The sequence below is a fragment of the Corvus moneduloides genome, chromosome 8 (genome assembly GCF_009650955.1).
Source record: "Corvus moneduloides isolate bCorMon1 chromosome 8, bCorMon1.pri, whole genome shotgun sequence".
Classification (NCBI taxonomy): domain Eukaryota; kingdom Metazoa; phylum Chordata; class Aves; order Passeriformes; family Corvidae; genus Corvus; species Corvus moneduloides.
Genome location: NC_045483.1, coordinates 19477189 through 19502596, shown reverse-complemented (window position 1 = coordinate 19502596; position 25408 = coordinate 19477189). Strand labels below are relative to the sequence as shown.

At 51.1% G+C, this 25408-nt stretch overlaps 1 protein-coding gene and 1 long non-coding RNA gene across 11 annotated transcripts in view; one reads left to right on the top strand and one right to left on the bottom strand.

Annotated features, from left to right (window-relative positions):
* LOC116447011 overlaps nucleotides 1-5258 on the top strand; it is a 94217-nt gene extending 88959 nt beyond the window's left edge. The window contains exon 2 of the long non-coding RNA XR_004241468.1: nucleotides 1373-5258. This is a non-coding gene — a long non-coding RNA (uncharacterized LOC116447011). The remainder of the gene's footprint in view (nucleotides 1-1372) is intronic.
* PAX2 (paired box 2) overlaps nucleotides 1-24041 on the bottom strand; it is a 103639-nt gene extending 79598 nt beyond the window's left edge. For 3 of the 10 annotated variants that reach the window (XM_032115531.1, XM_032115536.1, XM_032115535.1), the window contains exons 1-3: nucleotides 11671-12361; nucleotides 7677-7845; nucleotides 6183-6380 (exon numbers count right to left, since the gene is read on the bottom strand). In XM_032115531.1, coding sequence (XP_031971422.1) covers nucleotides 6183-6380; nucleotides 7677-7845; nucleotides 11671-11713 — 410 coding nt within the window. In that variant the 5' untranslated portion in view covers nucleotides 11714-12361. Of the gene's footprint in view, nucleotides 1-6182; nucleotides 6381-7676; nucleotides 7846-11670; nucleotides 12366-23865 lie in introns of those variants that run through there. The other 7 variants (XM_032115529.1, XM_032115527.1, XM_032115528.1 and 4 more) reach the window with 7 other exon arrangements.
* Between the last annotated feature and the right edge of the window lie 1367 nt (nucleotides 24042-25408).

The window sequence follows — 25408 nt, the reverse complement described above, 5'->3', positions numbered from 1 at the left end:
ATGCAACAATAATTCAGTGATTGCAAAATCCTGAAAATATTCAACTTCCAGCAAAAATCAAGCTTTTTGTACATCTGTAAAAACAGGAAGGGCTGGGATTTTTAGGTGATAAAGGGGCCGATACGGTTCTGAACTTCGAGGTTCACAGAACAGGGAGTTCAAAACTTCCCAGGCACAACCAATTCTACTTGCTGACTGCCTCTGTTGAGCTAATATCTCTGCAATATGAAAATCAGAAAAAATGCAGCTAGCTTATTGTACTTCCCCCCATACAACCTTCCAATGGCCAGATATGATGAATAAGACAAAGAGAAATGCTGTGAGTATTCATTTACTCTTTCAGCTGTAGTAACATTGTCTGTAACCTCTGCTTTATGAGCCTGTCCTTTATTTGCAATGATAAAAAGAAGATAATACCAGGTTTGTGTCTGATGGAAAAGAGTCTGAATTTAAAGGAGTATATTCCCTGTAATGAAGCCCTGTGTGACCCGATTAGATTCTTTGCTCAGCTGAAAGCAACTGGCAGTAGAAGTCTTCTACCTTCAGAGCATGCCCTGGTGCAGGAAATTGCATAGGAACCTTAGACTCAGCATCAGCTGGGAGAGAGGATTCCTCCTAGAATCCTGAGTAGAATCTGTGCGTACTAGGAAGTGCCAGGTTACAAGTCCTGGTAATCTCCATTTAGTACTGTCAGACAAGTTTTCTTCACCGCTTCCTTGCACCAAAACAATGTCAGACAGAGGCAAATCCAGTCTACATGACAAGTCGAATATTTGGTCTCTATGTTGAGGAAACTGACTTGTGGCTACTAAATACTAGCAGTGGTGATAGGTTTGTGTGACACACATGCATGCTTGCAGGGTTGAAGCTCAGCCAATTCACTCTGAGTTCACTGCAGACAATGCAGTTGTCGCTGCTTTTGATCTCTATGAACAAGCTGCCATTAGAGATACTCTGTACTCTTCCAGCTTCTCCCTAGACTCATTACCTGTCTTCCAAGAACTTCAGATTTGTTCAGGGAGAAAAACAAGAAGCGATTCACCAGTGACTTTGGCTGGGATGTCCTTTGGGGAATTCTCAAGTGCTGCCGGCTAGTAAGGGTGACTCAGAAAGCCCTGTTTGCGTAATACTGATTTCTTCCGCATATAACACAGCCCCTGCCCTAATGTGCCTGGTTTTTGCCAGACAGTTGTTTGTCTTGAAATGTTGCACATACCTCAGCTGCATGAGCTAAAGCCTCAGCTGATGTAAAACAACCTAGCTCCAGTTTTGAACTTTTTCTCGTCATGTGTTGAGCTCTATAGACACTTTTAGTGAAAGATCATACTGAGTTTTACAAAGGTAACTAAAAGCTGTTATTTTCGTTTTACAGATGGCGAAACAGCCTCCTAAGGAGTCCGTGTGACCTGCCTAAGATCAATCAGAAAATTAATGTCAGAACTAGTAAGAGAAGTCTGATCTTCGAATACGCCATTCTTTGCTCTAAACTACAGGCCAGCCTGAAGCCACTGAAATTGGCCATATGCTCAATAATATTTCAGTGTACAAGTATATTTCACTGGTCTTTATAACCCAAGTCAATGTATGCGTCTTTCCATATGTATTTTTAAAAGCACATCATTGTTGGAGACTTCAACTAGGCATCATTAGCGAATTGCTATATCGTGAAAATGGAAACACCTCCCTAAACCATGTGCTTAACACTAGAAATTAATGAGAAGATTGAAAAAGCATCCAGTAGTTTGACTGAGATAATATATCCACTAAATTCTATTTTCTGCCATGGGGCATTAGTTAGGTCTGCTCTCAGGAACTCAGGGTCCAAAGTGTATTCAGAAAGCTGACTGAACTCTGAAATGCTTTACCTTTGACACGCCTTGGGTAAGGACTAACTGGAGTCCCTAGTACTGAACCTGGCCATCCAAGAACTGGGATAGAGGGACAAATCAAGGAGGAGGTTGTTTTGCTTTGCCTTTCTGGACCTCATTCATTAATCTAAGATAATTCATTAATTTAAGAGAAGCAGGAAATAGTGCTTAAATTACAATGTCCATTGCATAACTTGCATTACCGTGAATGTATGTCCATGATGTGCTCCATCCTGTTCCTACTAAAGTACACTGTCAAATTCAAAAGATTTTTCTGGGATGATTATCATCTCGTGAAACCTATGTTCTTAGGCAAACTATATGTTCTGCTAAACAAAGGAAAAGTTCTCACTAATACCTGCCTCCAAGTTCATTTTTAGGAGACTGCCACAAGGAGCATCTAAATTTAGCAGTGTCTAAATTCAGTTGAAATACTCTAACCTGAAGTGACCAAAGATAACTGGTTTATAGATAGATGGAAAAGTTTGGGCTGGCAGAGTGCTCAAGAAGCAAGGTGCTCAAGCGATTTAAAGCATTAATTGCTTACCGAAGAATTAAGATCTTCTGTCATTTGCCTGCTCCTCAATTACGTGCACTGTGTATATGTGTGTGAGTTTACACATATGCATGTATATATACACGTTTGTATATATGTACGTGTGTATACCTACACATACACCATTGGTTTATGCTGCAGAATACTTAATGTATGAAGTGGGAACAGGAAAGCTCTTGGTGTAGAGATAACTGATCTCCATCCTGTCATTTCTGGTGCACTTTGCTTATTAACTCGTATACTCTCTAGACTTTTTCCCATAATTAAAAGAAATCTACTGCATAGCAGAAGACTTTAGTACTTTCTTCTGAATCTTGACAGGGTAGTTAAGTCATGTTTTTCACTAGAGCTTTTATCTACCCTTTATCTGCATGAGTTTGGTATGAACAAGTTTCTGATAAAACTCAGAACTGAATAACATGTCGTCCCAAATGCGTCCTGCTATTCTCAGTGCAACAGTGACAGATCAGTGCAATGTAGGCACACAGAATTAATGTATTAAAAAAAAAAAAATTAAATTGTTTAAGGGAGACTTTTAAAATTGAATTGAAACTGTGTTGTTTTGTAGTCTCTCACCCAAAAGCCTTTACTAATGTTAAACTAATTCTCAGAAAGAAAATAAAATGTAATTAATACTTTGTCAGAAAATCTTATAATAACCAAAAGTAATTTTTTTCTATGTACAAGGACATGTCCATTTTGAAGCACAGTATTCATAGTCTATCTAGGGATATAGTTAACTTATATTTCTGTAAATGCCTTGCTAATTGCCTTAATATGTTAAAATACTCCTGGATGTAACTCTAACTGTTCTAGACAGTTAGACAGACTGGGCCAAACCAGATTTTGCTTTGAAAACTCCACATTTTGCAGAAGTAAGAAGAGAGATATTTATTGATGGCTAGGTTTTAAAACTGTCATCTCTCTGAAGCTGCTCAGAGACTGCGTATTAGATTAACTCCAATTTGTGATTGGTGATCAGAGACATGACAATGTACTCCTGGTAAGGAATTTGCTGTTACAAAGAACTGATCCAATTCTGTATGTGAATTTTTACAATGAGGGAGAGGAAAATATATATTTAAACTGTGAACTTAGTCCCTTCTTTGTGTTTTGTGAGTTCTGTGAGCTGGAGTCATGAAAGTCACTGGAGTGATGAAGTTCCCGCTACTCTCCACAGCACTGGGATTGGGCCCTAATATACTCAGTATTTCCTATTTCATGGCAATTTTTTCCCAGTTCGCTGTCCTGTTCTTGTCTAGGACAGACTTGCAAATTCTGCAACCTGTGTTATGGGCTTATTTCCTCACAGATGGAAGTTTCAGGGAGCCTCATACAAAGATGAACAGTGGGAAGTTGGGTCTGAATTTCATAAAGGAATGGGGAAAGACTAAATCTTATGAAGCTAAAATGCTCTTGAGCCTTGGGGACTACACACTCAAATGCCATTGCAGTGGTGGGTCACAGCTGAGCCTCTTTAGTATAATAATACTTAGTAGCTACAAAACACTTGTCCTCAAAGTATTTTATAAGTACAATCTAACTGACATCTGTTTCCACGTCCTTCTGAGAAAAATCAGTTTTCATTTCCAGTGTAGGGAAACTGAGGCACAAAACTCCCAAAGTCATGCCGCAGACTGGTAGCATGGTGGGAGCCAAATCTGGTGCTCTGCTTTCTGCCATGACATCACAACCCAGGCATGAGGCATTGAGTCCAGCAAGCATAAGACTGAGACTTCAGTGACTTTTGGATGCTGAGATCCCTTAAGCTAGCTGAAGTATAAATATATTTTGGGTCCACACATGCTATTCCTCCAAAGAGCCTGTGTCCAGTTTCTCTGGACTTCCATACCACCAGCTCAATTCCTTACAGGAATAGCTGTCTGTCCTTCCGGAGCTGCCTTTGTAAGGTGTCTGAATGTCAAACTGTTATTATTTCAATACCTGACTGAGAGAGTAACAGAGACCTGGAGGTTTTTTAGGAGGGTGTATAATTAGCCGATCAGTATTATGTTACCCTGTTCATAACTTAATAACCATTTTAATACAGATGGCACACACAGGGATAATTTCCTAGGGTAGCCTAGCAGTATATTACAGAGACAGTGTGTCTGAGGGAATCTTTCTTAGCCAAGGTACATTCCACTAGCTAATTCTACCTGCTGTTTTCAAGATGATTTGGGATAATTCCATATCATTTGCAAAATATTAAAACCCATTTATATAGGATGCCAGATTTAGAAATACACAGTCTGAGTTATTAGACATATTTTGATAAATCTGCCATGAAAAGTGCAGGACAAAAAAATACCACTGTGTTTTCCTTGCTATTTATTTTTTGCTTCCCTTGCTATAAATACACCAGGTTTTGGTTTTATTTTTTTTAATCTGGCTAAATTTGTTATATATCAAAAGGGCCAATATACCGATTTGTGCATTTTGTCAATGTAGACACTACAAAAGCCTGCATGCTTATTTACACATACCCTATGTATGTTTATTTGACTGGGAAGAGCCACACACTTGGGATGGCATCCAAAATTTCACATATTTTTACTCTGTTGGTGAGGTATTTCATGCCTATGTATGTACCTTTTGCAAGTATCTCTGTGTGACTCTGTTTCTAGAGGTTGTATTTCTGTGGGTATGGTCAGGGTATCTGTACATATATAACACTAAAAGAGTGTAATTACTTTTCTGTGTACACAAGAGTGTTGTGTTGCCGAAGTGTGAAGGTCTTATGTACGCTGTGTTTGAACGTGCAGACATGTGAACAGTCTGAGTGCTTTGACGTCTGTCAGTACTCGATTACATCTATTCCCTTTTCTCCTGCATCGATCCTGGTTTTTTGCCTGTCATATAGTTATTTTTCTCACCTCAAACCTGAGACCAAATCTGAGTCCCTCCAACAACAAAATTCGCACCCTAACAGCCGGGGGAGGAAATGGGGGAGGGCGGGGGGGGGGATGGTTCGCTAGTGCGAAATCGATTCTGCTGCTGCCCAGCCTTCTTCGAGCGCAGGGATCAGACCGAGTCGGGGCCACAGGGACCGCGGAGAGCAGCGCTGCCCAGCCGAGTAAAGAACCGCCCGGCAAATTTAGCCGCTCCCTCGGGCTACCGACGGGGAGGGAGCCGGGGGAGTGGGTGCAAGGGAATCCTTCCTCTCGCGCTCAGCGGCTCGCGGCTATGAGCTCGGCTTGGCAGAAAATGACGGCCGCCTTTCGGCTCAGAGCTCTAATACCCTGGCAAGGCTGGAGGTCATCTACACCCGGTAGGGGTGTTCGAGAGACACGGGAAACCCCGGCTCCTCAGCCCATTACCCCTCCAGCCTGAACAGCACCCAAAGCTTGTGGCAGTGCCGGGCTGCTCGGCGGGAGCTCAGGTGCTCTCGCAGCAGCGCTCCCCCGACCCCCGGCTGCCCCCGGGCCAGGCGGCGGGCACACGCTGCGGCCCTGCGGCAGCGAGCCCCGGCACAGATCCGCGCACCCGCTGCTCGCTGCGGGCGCTGGCGGAACGGGCAGCTGTTTTCGGTCCCGCTGCCCAGAACTGAGCTCGGAAGTCACGGCGGAGCCGGGGAGTGCCCGCTGGACCGGGCCGGGGACTGGCGGGCTATGCCCACGGATTCCGCTGCTGGCAGGGGACTGGAGAAGGCTGGATCTACCCTGACCGAGGAATGATTAGGCCGTCCTCGCTGTTGGAAGGGGTTTTATAGGGCCGTAAAGATGCGACTGGGCCGCGAGCTGCGGGGTTGCTCTTACCTGTTTATGGAGGAGACGCTGGGGACCGTGTCGTTGTCGCAGATGCCCTCGGCCAATAGCCTGTCCCGGATCTCCCAGGCGAACATTGTCGGGTTTTGTCTCTTGTACTCGGCGATTTTATCCACTACTTTGGGGGTGGCCACTTTGGGTTTGGAGCCTCCGATCACGCCGGGCTTGATGCTTCCCGTCTCGTAATACCTGCACAAAAGACGGTCAGTGACCTGCCGTGTCAGGAATGGCTCCGCCGTCCTCGAACACTCAGAGCCCGACTGCCCCCCAGAGCGCCCCGCGGCCCCCTGCCCCGTGCCCCACCTCGGCTTCGGCCCGCGGGTACGCGGCGTCGGGCCGCGGCCGCTCGGGAGGTGCATGTCGCGGCTCCGCGAGGCACCAGGCGGCCTGACCTGGGGCTAAGGCAATCCCTTCGCCTCTCTAGGGCTCGCTCTCCGTTTTGGGGTTTTATTTCCCCCTTTTTTTTTTCCCTCTTTTTTTTTTTTTTTTGGTGTGTGTGTGTGCGTGTGTGTGTGCTAGAAGTGAGGGGCGCTACCTCCCCCTTCCCCGGCTTTATGCGCACACACTTCTTTTAGGCCATGGGGTCGGGAAATAAAACAGAAACCTTCCCCGTCGTTCGGAGGTGAAGCCCGCCGAACGCGGGATCGGGCCGGGCGGCCGGGGAGGGGGCGTGGGGAACGAGCAGTGGCGGGCTCGCATTCCCCCGCCGGGATCTCCCAGCCGGCCGCTCCCGACTCGGGGCGCTGGCCGGGCTGCGGGTGCAAGAGAGCGGTTTATCCCGGCCTGGCGTCCCTCTAAAGCGGGTGCTCGTACAGGGCACCTCCAGCCCACTCCCCGCTGGCCATTAGCTCTGCTGCCGGCAGCGTTTCTGTCCTGGCCTTCGCCAGGCACGGCAGCGCGCATACCGTACGCACCCGGCGGCTGGGGCTCTGCCGCCCGCTCACACCGCTCCGCATTCAAACGGCAGGGCCAGGGCTCCGGGTCTCCCCGAGTAACCCCTAGGGATATTGCACACCGCATTTGGCGATGACCGGTTACCGCGGGCATTTATTTATTTATTTATTTTCCCCGTTGTTTGTTTATTTACCCATGTATTTGGTGAGGCTGCTTACGGATTGTTGTGAGTTAGGGTTTTTTTTGTTGTTGCTGGATTGGGGTTTTTTGGTCATTCTTTCGTTTTCTTTCTCCCGTCCCTTCTCTTTCCCGCCCTCCCGCCCACCCTTCTCAAATTATTTTGTCTTCCCAGGAGTTTTCAAACACCGCCGGTGAGAGAAGGGGGGAGGCGGGGGAGAAACACGTCCTTGCCAGCTGGAGGAGGGGGCCCTGCTCAGCCGCGGGTCCCCACTGTGCGAAGGTGCTGGGGCCGCTCGGGGTCGTGGCGGGGAGAGCCCGGTGCCGCGGGAAGGGCGGAAGGTCATACTGGAGCGGGGAAGGGATGCAGCGTTGCAGTCTCAGGGGAGGGGAAGGAGCTGCCTCTTTCCTTACCTGCCCAGGATCTTGCTGACACAACCGTGGCTGACCCGCAGCTGCCTGGAAATGTCACAGGGTCGCACCCCCTGGTGAGCCAGCTCCACTATCCTTTGTCTCACCACGTCAGGTAGGGGCCTGCCGTTCACAAACACCCCCCCGAGCTGGTTCACACCCCCGTGCCCTGCTGGGGAAAGAGAAATAAAAAACACACAACAACCCACGCACACCAGAAACACACCGTTAGTCGTGGATTCTTTACCACTCGTACTGCAAAATCTCCGGTCATTACAGATGGATGGAGGTGATGGCGGGGGGTCGAGAGTGGGGGACAGGACGTGGGGAAGCGAGAGAAGATAAAAAGGGGGAAGGAGAGAAAGAAGAAGGAAAAAAGAGGGAGAATAAGAAAATGAGAGAGATAACAAGAAAGAAAAGGATGAGGAAACATAAAGAGAGAAAGAAAAGAAAAAATGGAAGCAGAAAGAAAAAGAAAAAGAAAAAGAAAAAGAAAAAGAAAGAAAGAAAGAAAGAAAGAAAGAAAGAAAGAAAGAAAGAAAGAAAGAAAGAAAGAAAGAAAGAAAGAAAGAAAGAAAGAAAGATAGATGGAAGAGAAAAAGAAAAAAGATGAAAGATGGAAAGATGGAAAGAGAAGGCAGAGTGAATTTTCCCGAACCGGGGGAAGACTGTCCTCCACCTTCCCGTACGCCACTTTCCCTCCCCGAGCCGCTCTCCTCCTGCGGTCCCGACCGGGATGACGGAGCGGTGGATTCTCAGGGCCATTGTGATGGGCCGAAGATGGAAACAGCGCCCGCGCCCGCTCCTCTCCCCAGAGCAGGGTAGCAATGCACTCCCAAACTCCAGAGCTCGACCTCGTAGAGGCTCCGGGCAGACTCTGCCGCAGACCCCCTTCTCTTTACTCCTGGGCTTTTTCTCTCATTTTCTTTCCAGGATTTTCTATCACGTTGTCAATTACAGTTCCTCTCGAACTCCGCCCTCCCTCACCCCGCGGCATGTCCCCCATGCAAGCAGTCCTATACCGTTATTTTGGGATGCGAGTTGAAAAGACTCACAGAGAAAAAGGGAAAGAAATGGAGTGAGAGAGAGAGAAAGAAAATATTTTGAGACCCGCGGCTGGTGCTCCTTTACAGGCGGACCCTCTCTCTCATTAGCTTTCGATCTTTACAGGAAAAATTTTCCAGGAAAAAAAAAATTAACAGACTCGTACGGTTCCGGGTTTTTGTTCCACCACAAAAACCTAATTCAGGGAGACTTTAAATTATCTGTTTTCATCTGTTCCCCCCTTTCCAGGCAAAAGCCCGCTCTCTCTCAGATAGGACTGCTAGGATCTCTTTTCCCCCCCCCGATCTGTCTTTCTCCATTTCTAGAAATAACTTGGGGGGAAAAAAAAAAATAACTATGCACCTGCTAAGCGTGGGCACGAGAAACGGAGTGACAGGGATAAAGGGAAATGTCTCCTTTTGGGACGCGACTAGACAGTTGGTCGTGAATCCAACGTCTACGTTAGAGCCGAGAGCAGCTCGCCTTTGCCCGGGCATGGGGAGATGCCCACTCGCAGGCGGTACAGCTTCGCTGGCGCTGCTACCTGAGCGTCTCTGTCTCCGGAATATCCAGCTGATATAGCTGTGGAGTGCACTCTGTATTAAAGCTTTCTTTTCATACAACCCTAACCCTCTGTATTTTCCTCGCCAAGAGATCTTAGTTCGTTTTGCAGTTTGCTGAAAAATGATCTGTTTGTATTTTCGTTGAGGGTTTTTTTCTCTCCTGCTTCTGACACTGACTTATTGGCTCTGAACTTAGTGGAAACTCTCATTGCCCTGCGATCGATCCGAGTCCTTTCGCACAAATAGAGTTTTTCCCATCTCCCCCACCCCTTCAGTAACACCTTCACACATCCCCTCCCAGCCCCATCGGCCGGGGCGCCGGCTGGCTTTCTCGTCGTTCCCCGGTGAACCGGGGTTATTTTTTGCATTCTTTGGTTAGTATTTTTAAAAACATATTTAGGGTTTCAGAGGGGACGGGGGATATTTATCTTCCTCTACTAAAACCCGCGGGTATATATTGTTGTGTTCTTCCTTCATTTGTTCAGAACCCCTTCTGCACATGTTGCCTCTAAAGTTACAGGATAGCAATTTCTTCGGCAACTCCATGATAAATAATTCAAAGCACCTATTATAACTCGCATTACAAAGTATTAAAAGGCAGCAGATGCAAAAAGATTAAAAATTAATAATTCAAATTATTGCAGTCCGGGTATTTTTCACACGAGTTTGTTTTGCTCTGCCCCATGGTTTTCTAAGATTCTTTCTATCGGAGCAGTCAGATATTTACGTGTATTTTTCTGCTTGTAAGTGCCGGCATCTGTATCCGCACAGACCCAGTCGTGCCGCTGTCGTACCAATCGTGTGTTGCTGTCTGTCTGTCTGTGTGTCAGGAGCCTGCGCCCGCATCTGTTTTAATTGCTTAATAATATCCAGGTCTGTAGCTCCAGAAATACATTTTAGCCAACGAATCAAATGTTGGTGGGGTTTTTTTGTTTTGTTCTGGGTTTGGTTTTTTTGTTTTTTTTTTTTTCTTTCCCCTAATCGGAAGCCAAAAATTGGTCAGGAATCTCTCTGGGGTTTTTAAAAAATCAGCGACAGTGAAATGCCTCTTTCGAGGCATTTTGGATCATACTGGAGCCAGAATTACTGACATCGCATCTGAAAACAGGTCGCACCGCTGAAAACTAAAAATAATGTCTAATGCACGGACTGTTTGCTGTTAAAGCTCTTCGGAAATTAAACCTCACATTTTAAGCAATGTATTCTGGAAATCAATTATTAGGAAACAAAAAGGCAGTTACCTACATCTGCGTTTGGGGATTTAGTGATGGGTTTATATTTCTGCCCCTTCCTTCTCAAGGCAAAATCGGGATTTTTTAAACTTCAAGCATTTACATTTTCTATCTTTTCGATGTGTGTTTTATGCAGCGGGCAGGGCGTGTCCTCAAAAGTTTCGGTGTCAAAAGTTACAAATTGCTCTTAATTATTCATTTCCTGACGCAACATACTCTCAATCTCGGCTTTCTATTTGTATTTTTTCTTCTTCAGTTTAAATATCGGAATTATTTTCTCTCCTGTGGTTAAATTAAAATCACTGGAAATTCCTGGTTACAGTCCCTGGTAAAGGGGGCTTTTCGCTTTCCTTCGTCCCCCTCTTAAGAAAGCCTTTTAAAATTGAAAATAAAGCACGAATGCCCTTTCCTCTGTGCCAGGAATGTACTTAAAATTCACACCGGGTATCTGGTAAATAAACCAGGAGGGATCGTGGCTTCTTGGGAGTCTCCAAAGCCACTTCGTCTCCCAACCATACAATTGTCCTATTTTTCCCGCAGTCCAACCTTTCGCCAAACCAAAACGACTCACGGAACAGCCACCGACTAACCCGCCATTAATTTGAAACTGGCGTCTTCCCTCCTGCCACTGAAATCCAAAGTCAAAGCAAACAGCATCGGACCGCGGGGAAATCTGGGGGGTTAAAGCCGCGGAGGGTTGCGGGGAGTCCCGGCCCGGCTGGGCACGGGCAGAGAAAGGGCCCGTCCCGGGGACTGACACGAGTCCGAATAAACTCCTGTTGTCTGAGGGACGATGGGGAAAGTGTTTTTGCGGAGGATAGAGCTGGTTCAGAGGGGCCTTTCTTTGGCACACACAGGGCACGCAGCACAGGCACAGCCGCACACAGTCCCCTGCCCTCGGACTGGGGGTCCTGGCCCCCGCCCCAGTGCCGGCACGGAGCTCTGCTCCCCTCGGCTCCAGGGCTGCCCGGCATCCTCGCTCTGCTGGTCTGGCCGGCAGTATCCGTCCTGCCTTCTGAACGCCTCTCTAAGCCGTTTATCGGCCAGGGTGGAAAGGTGGACCTGAAGGAGGATCAGGTGAGGAAGGATGGTTGGGGAAGGAAGAATGAAGGGATGAGAAAGGGACAGCAGCGGAAGGAGCCGGGCTCCAGTACTCACGGTGCATTGCTGAGAAGGGGTCTGCTTTGCAGTGCATATCCATGGGGAGGCAAAGGAATGGGAAGAAATCGGCTGAAGCCGCCGTGTCGCCTCTAAAACTCAACTTCAAGACTTAGGGGAGAAAAAAATTTAAAAAAAAAAAAAAAGGAAAACAAAACAAAACAAAAAAGCACACGAGGAGAGGAGAGGAGGGGAGCGGCAGGATGCGCTGGGCCCCCTGCCCGGCAGAGCGGGCAGCGAAGTACTTTCCGGGGGGCGGGAGGGTTGCGCCGGCCTTGGGGGAGTCAGCAGAGTCCGTGGGAGCGAGGGACTGGCGGCGCCGGGGGGCAGGTGGGTGTCATGGCTGGGAGGGCTCAGAGCATCCCCGGCGGCGGGGAGGGGGTGCCGGAGCAAGGTGCGGCCGGCGGCCAGGCGGCAGAAGGCGCAGGAGGACGCGGCTCTCCCTCCTCCTCCTCCCGCGGTCCGGGGCTAGTTCATTTAAGTTCAAAGCAGAGTAGCAATCCCCGGGAAAGCGGCGAGCGGCGGGCGGGCGCGACCCCTCCTCTCGGCCGGGCGGCGGATCCGGCGCCCGGCGGACTTTCGCCCGAGGTGGGAAGTGCTTGCGAGAAGCCGGGGCCGGAGACTGGAGCCTCCGCTCCCGGTGTGTGTCTCTCTAAAAGCCGCAGCGCCCTCAGCCCCCCGCCCGCCTCCCCGGAGATGGATGACTTGTCAGACAAAGGCAATAGATTCCGACACTCTCTGATTCGCCAGCGCGCCGAGCCGAGCGCGGCCAGGAGAGGAGAGGAGAGGGGAGAGGAGAGAAGAGGAGAGGAGAGAGAGGAGGGCCGGGCCGGCGGCGCTCGGCGCGGGGGGGGGCCGTTGCCTGCGGGACCCGGCGGCGGGGGAGCCCCGGCCGCGCGCTCCGGAGCGCCCCGGGCCCTGCGTGTGCGGGGCGGCGGCGCCCCTGCCCGGCCCGCGGGAACGGACGTGAGCCCCGCTTTGTTGTCACTTGCGGCTCAGGATCCTTAACTCCCTTATTTAACACAAGCACACACGCCTTGCTAGTTTCATCTCCCTTCTCACGCTCCGCTTTTTTGTGCCGGAGACTTTACTCGGGGTAAAGCGGCACAGGAGGGGGATTCGATACACATCAAGGCTCCCGTGGTGTGCGGCTTAGTGTGGGAGAAAGAAAGAAAGGAGGTGAGGGAGAGAGAAGAAGGAAAAGAAAAAGGAGAGAGACAGCCAGAGGAGAGAGAGATCAAGAGGGGAATGTATAACGAAGGAAAAAAAAAAAGAAAAATAAATAGAAGCCAGACAGACCGAGAGAAAGAAAGAAAGAACGAGACAGAGAGAGAACGAAGGAGCAAGCGAGCTTCTTGCACCTCTTTAAACTGAGAGATAGGGCCCGTTTCAGTCATTGCAAAGTTTTCCCTCACACGCATTTGGGGAATATAACAACAAATCCAATCTCACACTTTCCCCATCTCTGCTGCGTCTTTTTTTTTTCTTTTTCTTTTTCTTTTTTTTTTTTTTTTATGCTAGCGTGGGATTTTAAAATTATTTCACTAATAAGTCTACTGCCAAAAGACATGGCTTTGACCTAGCAGAGCAATATAGAGCAAGTAAGAAACACCTTCTTAGCGTAATAACCAGGGGCAAAAAGGGAAGACAGAAATTTCTATGAGCTCAATTTTGACTTTCAGACTTGAGAGTTTACCATCAACTGAAATGTACTTCCTTCTCTTTTCCTCCTTCATCCTTCCCCATCCCTCTGCTTATCTGTCACAAAACAGCCCCCCCTCCCCTTTTTTTTCTAACCGCTTTAAGTAAAGAATGTCTGAGAGATCTTTATGAAATATTTTCCACTGTCTCATAAATCATTTTGGCACTTCAGCTGATGTTTTATCTTTCTCTCTCCCCTCTGTCTTTCCCTTGTGTGCAAAAAAAAGGATGATTTGGAAAATAAAATTTTTTTGTTACACCACCGGGGTTACATAGAAGTGAGTCCTCGGTGACTGCGGGGCTGCGCTGAGGACAGGCGCGGAGGGCACGGCTGAGGCGGCCCTGCCCGTTCCTGGCAGCAACTCCTGCACAGGGCGAATTTTCCGCGGGAGTGGGGGCTCTGCGCTGCCCGCTCAGGACCGGTGATCGCTGCCGCCCGCCTGGCGAAGGCAAAGGCGCTGCTCCGTCCCTCCCGGGGGACTGCCGCCTCACGCCAGGCTGAGGGCGGCCACTGCTTTCCGCGGGCTGCCCCGCTGCCGGACCAGGGTGCCCGGCTCACCGTGGACGCGCCGTGGCTCTGACCCGCCGGCCGCAGCTCGCCCTCCCGCGCGGGGCCCGCAGCGCCTCCCGCCCACCCGCCGGGTCCCTTATCAGCGTTCCCGCCTCGGGCTCCGGGCACGGCCGCGGCGGGGCCGCCCCGCGCAGGGGCGGAGGGGGCGGCCGGGGCTCAGGTGCGGGCGGCGGCGCTCCCCACCGCGGCCTCTAGATGGAGCCCTCCGGTCGCTTGGCAGAGCGGGGAAGGGCCGGCGGCGGGCCCGGGCCGCCGCGATCCCGCCGGGATCCCCGGCACGGCCCGGCACGGCCCGGCACGGCCCGCGTGTATCTGTTGGTGGGACAACGGTGGCTGTCGAGCCCCCCGGCAGCAGAGTCTCCTGTTCGCGGCGGGGCCGGGAGCCTGCTTATCGCCGCTGCCGGGAGCCCTTCCCGCCACTCGGCGCCTCCCGCGTTGCCCGTGGCTGGAAATGGCCCTGTTACAACTCTCCCTCACCGACCGGTCTAGGTCACTTCTCGTCTTCCAGCAGCCACCCCTGCTCTTCCTCCCTTCCGCCCCAGGCAGCCCCCATTGCCCCGCGCCCTTGGGGGCGCGCTTAGGCACACAGCCGAGCCCGAAGGCAGAGCGGGAGATGCGGGCGGGAGCCCCCGGCAATGCCCGGTGGAAGGGAACTCCCTGCGCCTGCACTAACACTTGGTGAGTTCATGGACCCTCTCTCAGAGATGCTCTGAGCCTTTGTAGCTGCCGATTGTACGGTGAGGAGATAACAGCTTGGTGGTGGGCTGGGGCAGCCGGCGAATCCCAAATCTCCCGATAATGTCTTTTGCCTTAGTTTCCTGACTGTTTTCCCATATCACTGAGAAGAAAGACAGGAATAACAGACTCGAGAAATACACAAAATGAGCACTCTGCGACACGAAGCCTGAATCCCACGGCACGGAGGTAACCCGAGAAAACCGGGGAACCCTGAGCCTGGTAGAACAAGACAGCTTCCGAAGGGAAGGGAAGGGAAGGGAAGGGAAGGGAAGGGAAGGGAAGGGAAGGGAAGGGAAGGGAAGGGAAGGGAAGGGAAGGGAAGACTGTCCGCTAGCTGTCCCCTTCCCTCCACCACACATACCACAATATCACCTGGTGCCCCTTCCCACACCAGACTTCCTGGAAGTATTGCTTTGTCAACGTTTAAATCCACTGAACAGTTTCTGCCTACCCAAATTAAAAATACCGGCCTGCCCGCACGGCCCCGGGCACTGCCGTGTGTCCCGAGGAACCGGGCAAGGCCAAGACCACGGTCCTCTTTCTGCTCCCATAGTTTCACACCTATTCCACTTCACGAGCCCTGGGTACTTATTCCCCTGCCCCACTTTAGATTAATCTTTTCTTTTCTTTTCTTTTCTTTTCTTTTCTTTTCTTTTGTTTTCTTTTCTTTTTCATTTCTTTGCTTTCCTTTTCCTTTTTTCTCTCCTGCTTTTATTTCTTTTTCTCAAAGAGGATCTGAGGATCTCCCCCTTCTTCTTTAACCCAGCCTTCCCCCCCCCCCCCCCCCCTCAAGCTAGAAACATTTACACTTCAGAAGAGGCGGCCGCCTCCCTGCGGAAATTTTAAGAAAAATAAACTTTTGGGGTGAGTTGATAGTAGTGATAGCCATCTTTCGATCTGCTTCATTAGCCGGCTTTGTCCAGCTGATCAAGTCGAAATCTTCTGCATTGATCCTGTTTCCCACCCTTGGTTCCAATACACATAACCTCGAGGGCCCTGTCAGGTTCCCTCCGAAGTCCTTTGAGTTCTGCCGTGCTGCCTTGGCTTCGCTAACTTGCCGCCTCGCCTTGTCCCTGGCAGCCAGGCTCTACAGACACTGCTCTTGGAAGCTGCTCCCCCTGCTCCGCTGCCCACTTGGGAAGGGCGCTATGCTCAGGAACAATAGGGGTCGGGCAGCGAGGGGAGCCCCTCGGAGAGCTCAGGCCTGGAGTAAAAGGTTGTGCCTGTGATCGCAGTCGGCTCCAGAGCCAGCACTTGCACCCACGTTGGTTCCCTGTTTTCTGTGGGTTGTCTGTAGCCAGTTACGCTGGAAAACAGCTAAACGCGACCTATGGCCATAGGATGCAGGAGGGCATGCTGCGGAGGTACGATATCTGTACGACATGGAGATGCTGCTAAGTTCTCGGCTCCACACCCTGCCTGTCTTCTTCCCCTTGTCAAGTGTGCAAACACTTACAGCCTAAATGTTGGTAGTTTGGAGATGGTTTAGCTCAACCCTTAATGTTCTCAGCACCATATTTATGAATTCACAGAATAAATCTATGCTGACCTTCTATGTGTATTTTTCTGATACATAGTTTCTGTGTCAACTAATTTAACCTCTCGTGAGAAAGTCAGTGGCAAAATCCCTGTCTGTGAAAAGATGAAGAGGGAAAAAATTATAAAAAGGCCCCACAAAGATGCGAGCATTTAACAGAAGGAGTCGGCATGTGTGTGAGCATCAGAGGGATCTTCAAGGAAGGGGACGCTTTGATAAAACATTCCCGGACGACTTTTGGGGTGCTTTGTCTGAGGACAGGATGATTTCTGGCCTGAGATTTCTCCCCGCCTCTCGCCAACAAGCGCCCAGATGAAAGGGGTATCCACACTTTCTCTGTAGCGGTGCTGTGGTCTGATCATCCCGGAGGGGAGCGGGCGATGGGGCAGGGCGGAGGTGCCGAGCAGTAGCATGGGGATATGGAAACAGGATCGAAGCTGTGTGAGAGGATTCCCGAGGGCCGCGTAGGGCCGGGTAGGGCCCAGCAGGGCTAAGGGAGGCAGCCAGCGTCCATCTGCTCCTCCCCGTTCCCCCAGCCGCTCTGCCCAGGACACCCGAGATTGCTCTTGGTGGCCGAGTTCAACAAATAAACATAAAGTTAGGTTTTAAACGAACAGTTAATAAGAAAGAGGGCGCGAAAAGAATAAAAGACCCCCATCCTTCCCCTCCCCCTGTGTCTCCGAGCCCCTCTTCCCCTCTCCCTCTCTCTCCCCCTCTAAGCACCTCTGGTCACGTTGGAGGATGAGTTTTTGGAGAGCTTCTGGTACAATATGGAGCACCACGGGCTGCAATTTCACACTCCACAGCACATTCCCCCTAAAGCTACTTTCTTTTTTTCCCATCTAAGACCCCCTCATGTCTCCCCCTCTCTCTTTCTCTAGCTCTTTTGTGAGCCATGGGTGGGTTGCATGTCTGGGGGATGCCGGGGCCGCGAGGAGGCCGGCGGCCGGGCCCTGCCAGCGGGGCGGGTGCGTGTGTGCACCGGGGGGGCTGCGCTCCCCCCTCTCTCTGCCTGCTGCTGGCTTTTCCCTTCTCTGCATTTGTTTGCCCTGAATGGTAATAGCCCACGTGTGCTGCTCTTTATTCAGTCACCGACACTTTAACCTCTCCTCTTTACAAGAGAGCGTTTGCCACAAAAACGAGACAAGCCGAAGACCTTTTGCAGCCTCATTGAGGAAAAAAAAAAAAAAGGAATAAAAAGGAAAGGAGAAAAAAAAAAAAAGAAAGAAAGAAAGAGTGAAGGGGGGGGAGAGCCAACAATGTGAAGAGACACTTCTGCAACAAAGCCGCCTCTTAGCGCACCGGGGCGGCCGGAGCTGGGGCGAGTCTCCAAGCCTCCCGGGCCACAGACATATGGGAACAGGGGCGGCCTCAGCACAGGCCGCCCCAGCCTGCCCCCTCTCACCCTAAGCAAGAAGGCAGGGAGGGGGCACACGGCTCCCAGCACCGAGCTGGGGTCTCGGTCCATCCCTGCCCCCGAACCTCGCACCCAGTGCGGACTGGAGGAGCCCCCGCTGCAAGCGGGGTCCCCAGACCTGTCTCCCGTCGAGGCGGCCTCCGCGGGCCGGCTTCGCCCACTCGCCACAAAATTCCTGCCACCGATCTCTCCTTTTGTCTGTCTCACAGTCTCAGAGCCCCTCCGGTGGTCTGTCTGCCTGCTCATTTCTTTGCCCCGGAGCGGAGGAGCGGGCTGAGGGCAGGGGGGTTTCGTGCTGCTCCTCTGACCCAAAAACGAACTGGCCCAGATGTGAACCCTGCCTCTTTCGTGATAGGAGACTGTGCCACTGGCAAGGCCCTGCTGTCTCTTGCCTTTGCCCTGGGCTGCCGCTGGGGTAGAGGGGTGGGAGCCCCCCTCTATTGCCTCCTCCCCCCCACGCTGGAGATGTCTTTTTTTTTGTCCTCTAATTTCTCCATAAAACTCCCGATGAGTGAATTAGACGCTTATTAAAGTCTCCTTTTAATCAGCAGTAGTGGGAGATCCTCCCTCCCTCTATCTGCCCGTCCAAGGTTAGTTTGCCTCAGGGCGATTTGCAAATGTTAGGATTTACAGTTATCACACGCAAAAACATTTATATAACCCCTAACTATAATACACCCATAAAAACGGGGAGGCAGCGAAAACTGCTGCGGATCAGCGAAAAACCCTATGGCTTGCCCATTAAAGTCCCCAGAAAGGGTAATTCCAGCAGTCAGAGGGGCCAAAGTGTGGTAATGACTGCCTGGGATTCACATCTCCAAAAATGATCGCACAAAGAGACCCGCCGGGGAGAGGGGCGACCCCTTCGCTCCACTCCCTCCGCAGGGCTGGCGGGGGAAGTTGGAAGCAGACTTCTTCACACATGCCTTAGAAAGCCATAGATATGCCTCGAGACTGACTTCCTTCCTTCCTTCCTTCCTTCCTTCCTTCCTTCCTTCCTTCCTTCCTTCCTTCCTTCCTTCCTTCCTTCCGAATTCCTTCCGAATTCCTTCCGAATTCCTTCCTTCCTTCCGAATTCCTTCCTTCCGAATTCCTTCCTTCCTTCCGAATTCCTTCCGAATTCCTTCCGAATTCCTTCCGAATTCCTTCCTTCCGAATTCCTTCCTTCCTTCCTTCCTTCCTTCCGAATTCCTTCCTTCCGAATTCCTTCCTTCCGGATTCCTTCCTTCCGGATTCCTTCCTTCCTTCCGAATTCCTTCCTAATTCCTTCCTTCCTGCCTGCCTTCCTGCCTTCCTTCCTTCCTTCCTTCCTGCCTGCCTTCCTTCCTTCCTTCCTTCCTGCCTTCCTTCCTGCCTTCCTTCCTGCCTTCCTTCCCATATTCTTTTCCTTCCCAGCCAAGCTGAGCCCGAACAATTTCTATACACACAAGAATCCACCTCCCCGGAGAAAGTTGCTGCGTTTCTGGCAGCACTTCCCAAGCCCTGTTGTGAGCCCTGCCTCTGCCCCCCGCTTCCCTCCGCCACGGACGGCTCTCCGGTCCGATGGGATGCGCCGGGAGCTGGGTCGGGGAAGGCAGGCTCGTTTCCACCGCTAAACAAAGGCTGGAAACGCACCAACAAAGGACCTGGCGCGGCCCCTCCGCCCCGTGCGAGAGCCGCAGGTGAGGGCTGGGGCTTGCCCGGCCGGGCGCGGGGGGTCCTGCTTGCGGAGCAGTGCTTGAATCGGCGGCGGGGGGGAAGACGCGAGTCTGCAGGGCTTCAGGAGAAAGTGGTCGTAAGTTGGTGGGGAAACTTTCTTCCCCCTTCCCCTCTTTGTGGGAAAGCCGGGAAAACGGGCGAATTTAGCTCTCTCTCCTCCTGTGCCATTCGCAAAGAGGGGCTCGCTCCTTCCCTTCCCCTGGCTGAGAGCCGCCAAAGCTCAAGTTAGGCGCCTAATTAAAAAAAGTGGCAGGAAGACTCATGCCTCTTTAACATCAGCTGTTAATGGCCTCGGAGTTTACTGCCTCTGAGGAGGAAGACACAGAGGGAGAGGCAGAGGAATGAAGTGTGCGGGGAAACGGAGGTGCTGAAAGAAGTGGGGGGGCGGGGGGGGTGTCTCTCAGCGTAGTGGAGGAAGAGAAAGAGAGATTAAAGGAAAGGTGGGGGAAATGGAGAATTCTAACTTATAGAGAGGAGCTGGAAGGTGAAGGGGGCGGGGAAGGACTGAACTGTGAGCCGACACCAAATCCTTCCAGTTTCCCTGGCTGCCTCATCTGGGCAGCTCGGGAGTGATGCGGAGTCAGGGAGCAACTGTGCGGGCGCGGGAGAGTGGCACGCAGTGAGGAGAGAGGACGAGCGGATCCGGGATGGAGGACGGACAGAGGGAGAGGGGTTTTCCGAGCGTGAAGCGTTGTTCCCGAGTGCTTGCCTTTCCTTCTCCTCACTCGGACCCTGGTACTTTCCTCCTTTCTCTCCTCTCTGAGGTTTGCAAACCAAACGTCACCAATCAATACGAGCCCCGGCTCTGTGGGTGTGTGTGTGCGTGAGTGCGTGTGTGAGCATGGTTGTTGATCCTGACCTGCTGGACTTCAAAAATCTGCCTCTTCTGACTCCCTCCCAGCCTGTAAGTTCAGAATTACAACCTTCTACATCTATGCAAACTTTTATTTGTCGGAGAATTCCTTGCTCTAGGAGAAAGAGAAATTGTCACCATGTGAACGGCTGATTTCTGACACACGGGGCTTTACCCTCCCCCAGCGTGGGGAAAAATATCTCCCGTGGATGTCTTTAAACTGTGCACAATCCATAACTTCGGCAATGTATATGTAGTGTTATTTCTGCAAGGCAGTTTTCCAGGGTTAGAGGAGGTGGTTGCATTCTGCTAAATGGATCCTTTGTGGTGAGTGCAGATTTATGCCCAGTTTTGATTTATAATTAAATTAGCTTCTAATTTGCAATATGTGTGTCTGTGTTTAAAATGTATCTAATCTGTGAAATTGAGGACCGGGGCACTTTAAATGAAAATCTACCTTTTGCGTCAAGGCTTTCTTTATGAAGGGATAGCCGGGAGGGCAGCGTGCAGCAGGAAAGTGAGGCTGTAATTTCCATTAGGAGATGTCAATCAATCTCTCTTTTCAATACATCAATTAATAAATCCGATTGGTGCTGCGGGCTGCTCCCCCTCCCCCCTCGCCCCCCGGGGCACTCTTTTTGGCCGGATGGGGAAGTGTGAGGGGAAGGCAAACTTTGTCAGGGAAGTCCCCGCAGGCAGAGCCCGACCCGACCCGCCCTCCCCCCCTCCCCTTCTCCCCCGCTCCGGCCCTGCGCGGGGCTCCGGGACCGGCTCCAGCCTCGGCGCGGCGCTGGGGGCGGCAGGCGAAGCCGGCGGGACTCCCTCCGTCGGCTCTCGGGGTTTGGCAGAACTAAATTGACACAACTTGGTGAGATACGGTCAATTTTTTTTCGCCCCCATAGTGGGGGTGTGCACACGCGGTTAGATCCGGGCCCGGGACCCCCCGTCTTAGTTGATTTATATTTAGGCTTCACTTATTTAAACGACCCTCCCCCACCGTCCCACCCCACGCAGCTCTAACCCGGGCAATAATATCATCGGTTTGATTGGTTATTTTCCAACGGAACCGCAGCCCCTAGCTTTAATTTTTCACAATTAAAAAGCAGCCGGGATGGAGGGAAACTCCTCCAGTCTGACAGCTCGCCCTAGCTCTCCCTGATGTTAGCGTATGCTCAGCACCTACAAATTACCGGGGAAATGGGGAAAGAGGGTATTTCTTTATTACTATTTTTTTTAAACGGGCAGATACAGTTATGCCTCTAATTTAGCAATTACACCGATTCTCCTTTATTTTCAAGTGGCGCTGGTCGTTCAGCAGAATGTCACCGTGGTGGGCAGGCGGGTGGAAGCCCGAGGACAGCCCGGCGCAGGAGTGCCCAGTGCCCACTTGAGGAAAGCTGGCCCGGCGGGGACAGGGCGTGTGTGGGGAAGGGGGACAGCGCTGGGACAGGGCGGCACTGAGGGCCTCCCGTTGTGTCTCTGCTCTTAGAGCTTCACAGTCAGGAAAACCGGACAAACAAAACTAATTCAATGTGTCGCCTCTCCCTGACAGAACACACATGTATTTTATAGAAATCCGGCTGACTTTCCTGAACCCACGACCAATGTAAAAAAGACGCTCAGAAGGAGGGAGAACATCCTCAAACTACTCCGTTGCCATCGTCATCATCATCATGTCCGTTTGATTTAAAAACAGCACGATAGGGAGCACGCTTTTACTGAACGCTGTCTCCTCAGCTTTCTTTCCTCCCCCCCCCCCCCAACCACACGGCTTTGTACCCTCAGATTTGCGGGCTGCTGCTGCCGGTTTGAGTTGCTCGACACAAGCAGCGTTTTGCGTGTCTCCAGCGAGAGGGGAAATGCTGGGTGAACAGAGGGCTGCGAGCGGGAACACGGGGGCTGCGGGGCTGAACTTCGGGAAGGAATGAAGTAAAAAGAAGAGAGAGAGAATGAGAGAGTCTCCCAGGCAGCTCGATCCCATTAGCTCCGTCCTTGGGTTGCATATTTATACGGTCTAGGAGGTGAACAGATGGACTATCAATTTAATTCCATCTTCAACACCATCAGAGATTGATTTTCTACTCGCTTTTAATTTTGCCATAATTAATTAGATCATTACAACTGTTTTCTATTGATCTCCCTATTTAAACCTCAGATGCAAAGGGACTTCGGCAGATCCTTTAAAAACACAGAAGGGAAAAGGAACAGAGTGGTTTGCAAACTTTCTGAAGGTTTTTTTTCAGTTTTGGCTTAGAAGATTTTTGGTGCAGAATAGCAAAAAAAGCGCCTCTGTAGCCTTTTCTTTTAGGAGGCCTTTTTCGTTGCCTTCGTAATTTTCCTTTACGTTTTGGTGAATCTTTGTCATATTTATATATAGTATACAGCATATATAATAGATTTAATTGGTTCGATTATGAAAACATAAGCTTGTACGTGTATATGCATATATATATATTCACACACAACGTGTTTAATATTGAGATTTACAGAGGTGGTGCACATACATTTATATCGGGAAAACTATCGACAGAAGAGATATTGTTTTCTGAATGGCGAATATTTTTATTTGTCTCCCATACGTGTCTCTCTGTTTGTGCACTTGAATCCCTCTCTAGGTGGGGGATATTTCACCCTGCGACTCCATCAAAAATGACAAAGGAAAACCGGCGCTGCTAGCTCCGGTTCCTAGCCTCGGTTGCCGGCACCCGCCGCAGCCTTTCTTTTCCAACCCTCCCCTGCAGCAAACGACTGGCAGCCGGGGCAACAGCACGGCTCTGTGCTGGCAGCCGGTGAGGTTTGCATTTTAAACCTCTATGTCCTTTTACCTCCAAAAATCCCTAAATTAAAAGCTCTGCTTATATACTTAATTTGAGGGAACCAAACCGCGTAATTGTGCTTTTACCGCGAGCGGCAGCGCCGAGGAAAACCTCTCCGGCGGGGTTTGTTTGAAGCTTTGTTTGCAAATCATAAAATTGCTGACTGGGAGACGGGGGCGATCCGGAGACGCGTCCGTCGGCGGGGCAGGTTTGGGGTCCCAGAGGCAGCCCCCGCTCGGGGGCGGCGCAGTCCCGGCCCCCTCCCGCCGCAGCCCCGCGCTTCGGCCCCGCGGAGCCCGGGCAAGGCGCTGGGCTGCCCGAGGAGCCCGAGGCGGGCACAACGCAGATCCAGAGCCAGCACAGCGAGCAAAGTTTCCCGAGGTGGGGAGGGAATCGTTGGCGGAAGAGTTTAAGCAATGCCCTGAACTTTCTGCAGACGGGAGGGACCTCCGCGTTTGGGGCAAATCGACAAAGGCCGGTGGCTGGGGCTGGCTCGGCCGCCCGGGGCGCCTGGGGGAGGCGAGGCGGAGCGCCCGGGGCCGCTGGCGGCAGGACCGGGCCGGGAGGGAAGGGGCCGGGGCTCGGACCGGCTCTCGCTCGCGTCTGGGGGCTCCGCTGCGGGTCCTTGCGAAGCTCCCACGGTAAACACGGTGGGAACTCGGCCTTTCGAGGGGTACTGGAGCGGGCACCCGTAAGGAAAAGGGTATTTATCAGGTGAGATAGCAAGTGTTAGAGGGAGATCTGGCGAGGCGAGGAGGGTGTGTGTGGAGGAGAGCAGAGGCAGGCTGCCTCCTGCCAAAGGAGGGAGTTGGGGGTGACGGTCTCATCCCTCCCTGCTGAATATTCAGCGCCCCCCCGCCTTACCTGCTCTCCCTGAGCTCTGAGCCATGGCTCCTCTGCCTAATGGCCCGTCTCCCCGGGACGGCTGCAAGCCAGTAGATCCGCCGCGGCCTTTTCTTCGCTTTCCTCCTCCCCGCTTGGGTGTCTTGCTTTCCCCCGCTGACTTTCGAGATCTAGGCGCAACCACCCAAAACTAAACGGTTTAGATAACAACACACACACACCAGAGCACCACCACCACCACCAAAAAAAAAAAAAATAAAAAAATAGCCAGCCACAGAGAAAGAAATGCCGCTCTACTGAGCCGGGACAGGCTAAAAGGAGGGGAAAATAAATAACAATCAAAGCAAATGCAGCGCTGCTGCTTATAAAAGTGGAGAGGGACTCACCTGCTCCAGTCTACCAGGGCTGTGCAGCCAGGGAGGAAAGGGGCTGGGGGGGTCCCGCGGGGATCCTGCGGGAGGGGGGACAATGCCTGGACTTTGAATCTGCTTCCCCTTGCCCCCCTCCCTCAAGCTGGCTACCTGTAGGGAAGTCTTGTTGCAACAGCAGATTAATTTGTTGTCTTATTACCATAAAAATGCGCTCGGAGAGGGGCTGGCAAAGGAGAGAGGGACGCGGGACAGAGGAGGAACTTCCTCCAAGTTGAAAAGGGAGGCGGTGGGCTCAGGCTGAGGGGGGAGCGCGTCGGGGACGGGGCGGGAGATTGGTCTAGATGGTGGTGCAGCCCACCCGGGAGCTGGCAGCTCTCAGCTCGGGGGTCCGGGCAGACTCTAGGTGGGGTGGCGGGGGACGGGGATTCCACTGTTTAGTTTGGAGGCGACGGAAGGCAATCCTGTGAAGTCTGCCTCTGTGAGCGCCTAGCTTTTTGCCTCTGAGAGATTGTCCATCCATCCATCCATCCATCCATCCATCCATCCCTCCATTTATCTGTCCACTAGTCTCTTTTCTTTCTCTTACCACCGCGTTTTGGTAAAGGCTTGGCGACTGAAAATAAAAAAATAATAAATAGAACAAAGCTGCGAAGAAAAGAAGAAAAATTCCCAGTGCTAAAGACATCAATGAACGAATATTTTTCTTTCTCTCTTTCTACCCCCCCTTTCTATCTCCCCATTGATTGAAAGTCTGTCTCAGCTCCAACAAGGAGTCCCAGGAAAAATGAACCATTCTGCTATCGATTCTTCATTAAAATTACATTTCTGCATTTGCTAAATTGGTTTTAAAAAGCTTCCCCTGTTATTATTGTCTTGTCAGAGCCGGCGGTGCTGGGCAAACAGTATTTAAAAGCTTGGGACCTCTCCAAGATGAGGCTGTTGGGGGTTATGTGTGTGCATGTGTTTCTTTTTCTAAAGTGTTTAGGAAAATGTTAACAACGCGGACTGGCAAAAAGCACGCCCCAGAAAAGTGGAGAATTTTGAAAATAAGGAAGGTGGAGGGAACGCTTTCCTTCATATCACTTAAAAATCATCGATTGCCTCTTCAAGCAAAGAAAAAATAAGTTTCATTTTAAGTATTAAAAAGAGACACTAAAAGTCAATAATTGCAGCAACGAGTATTTGCCTCAGAC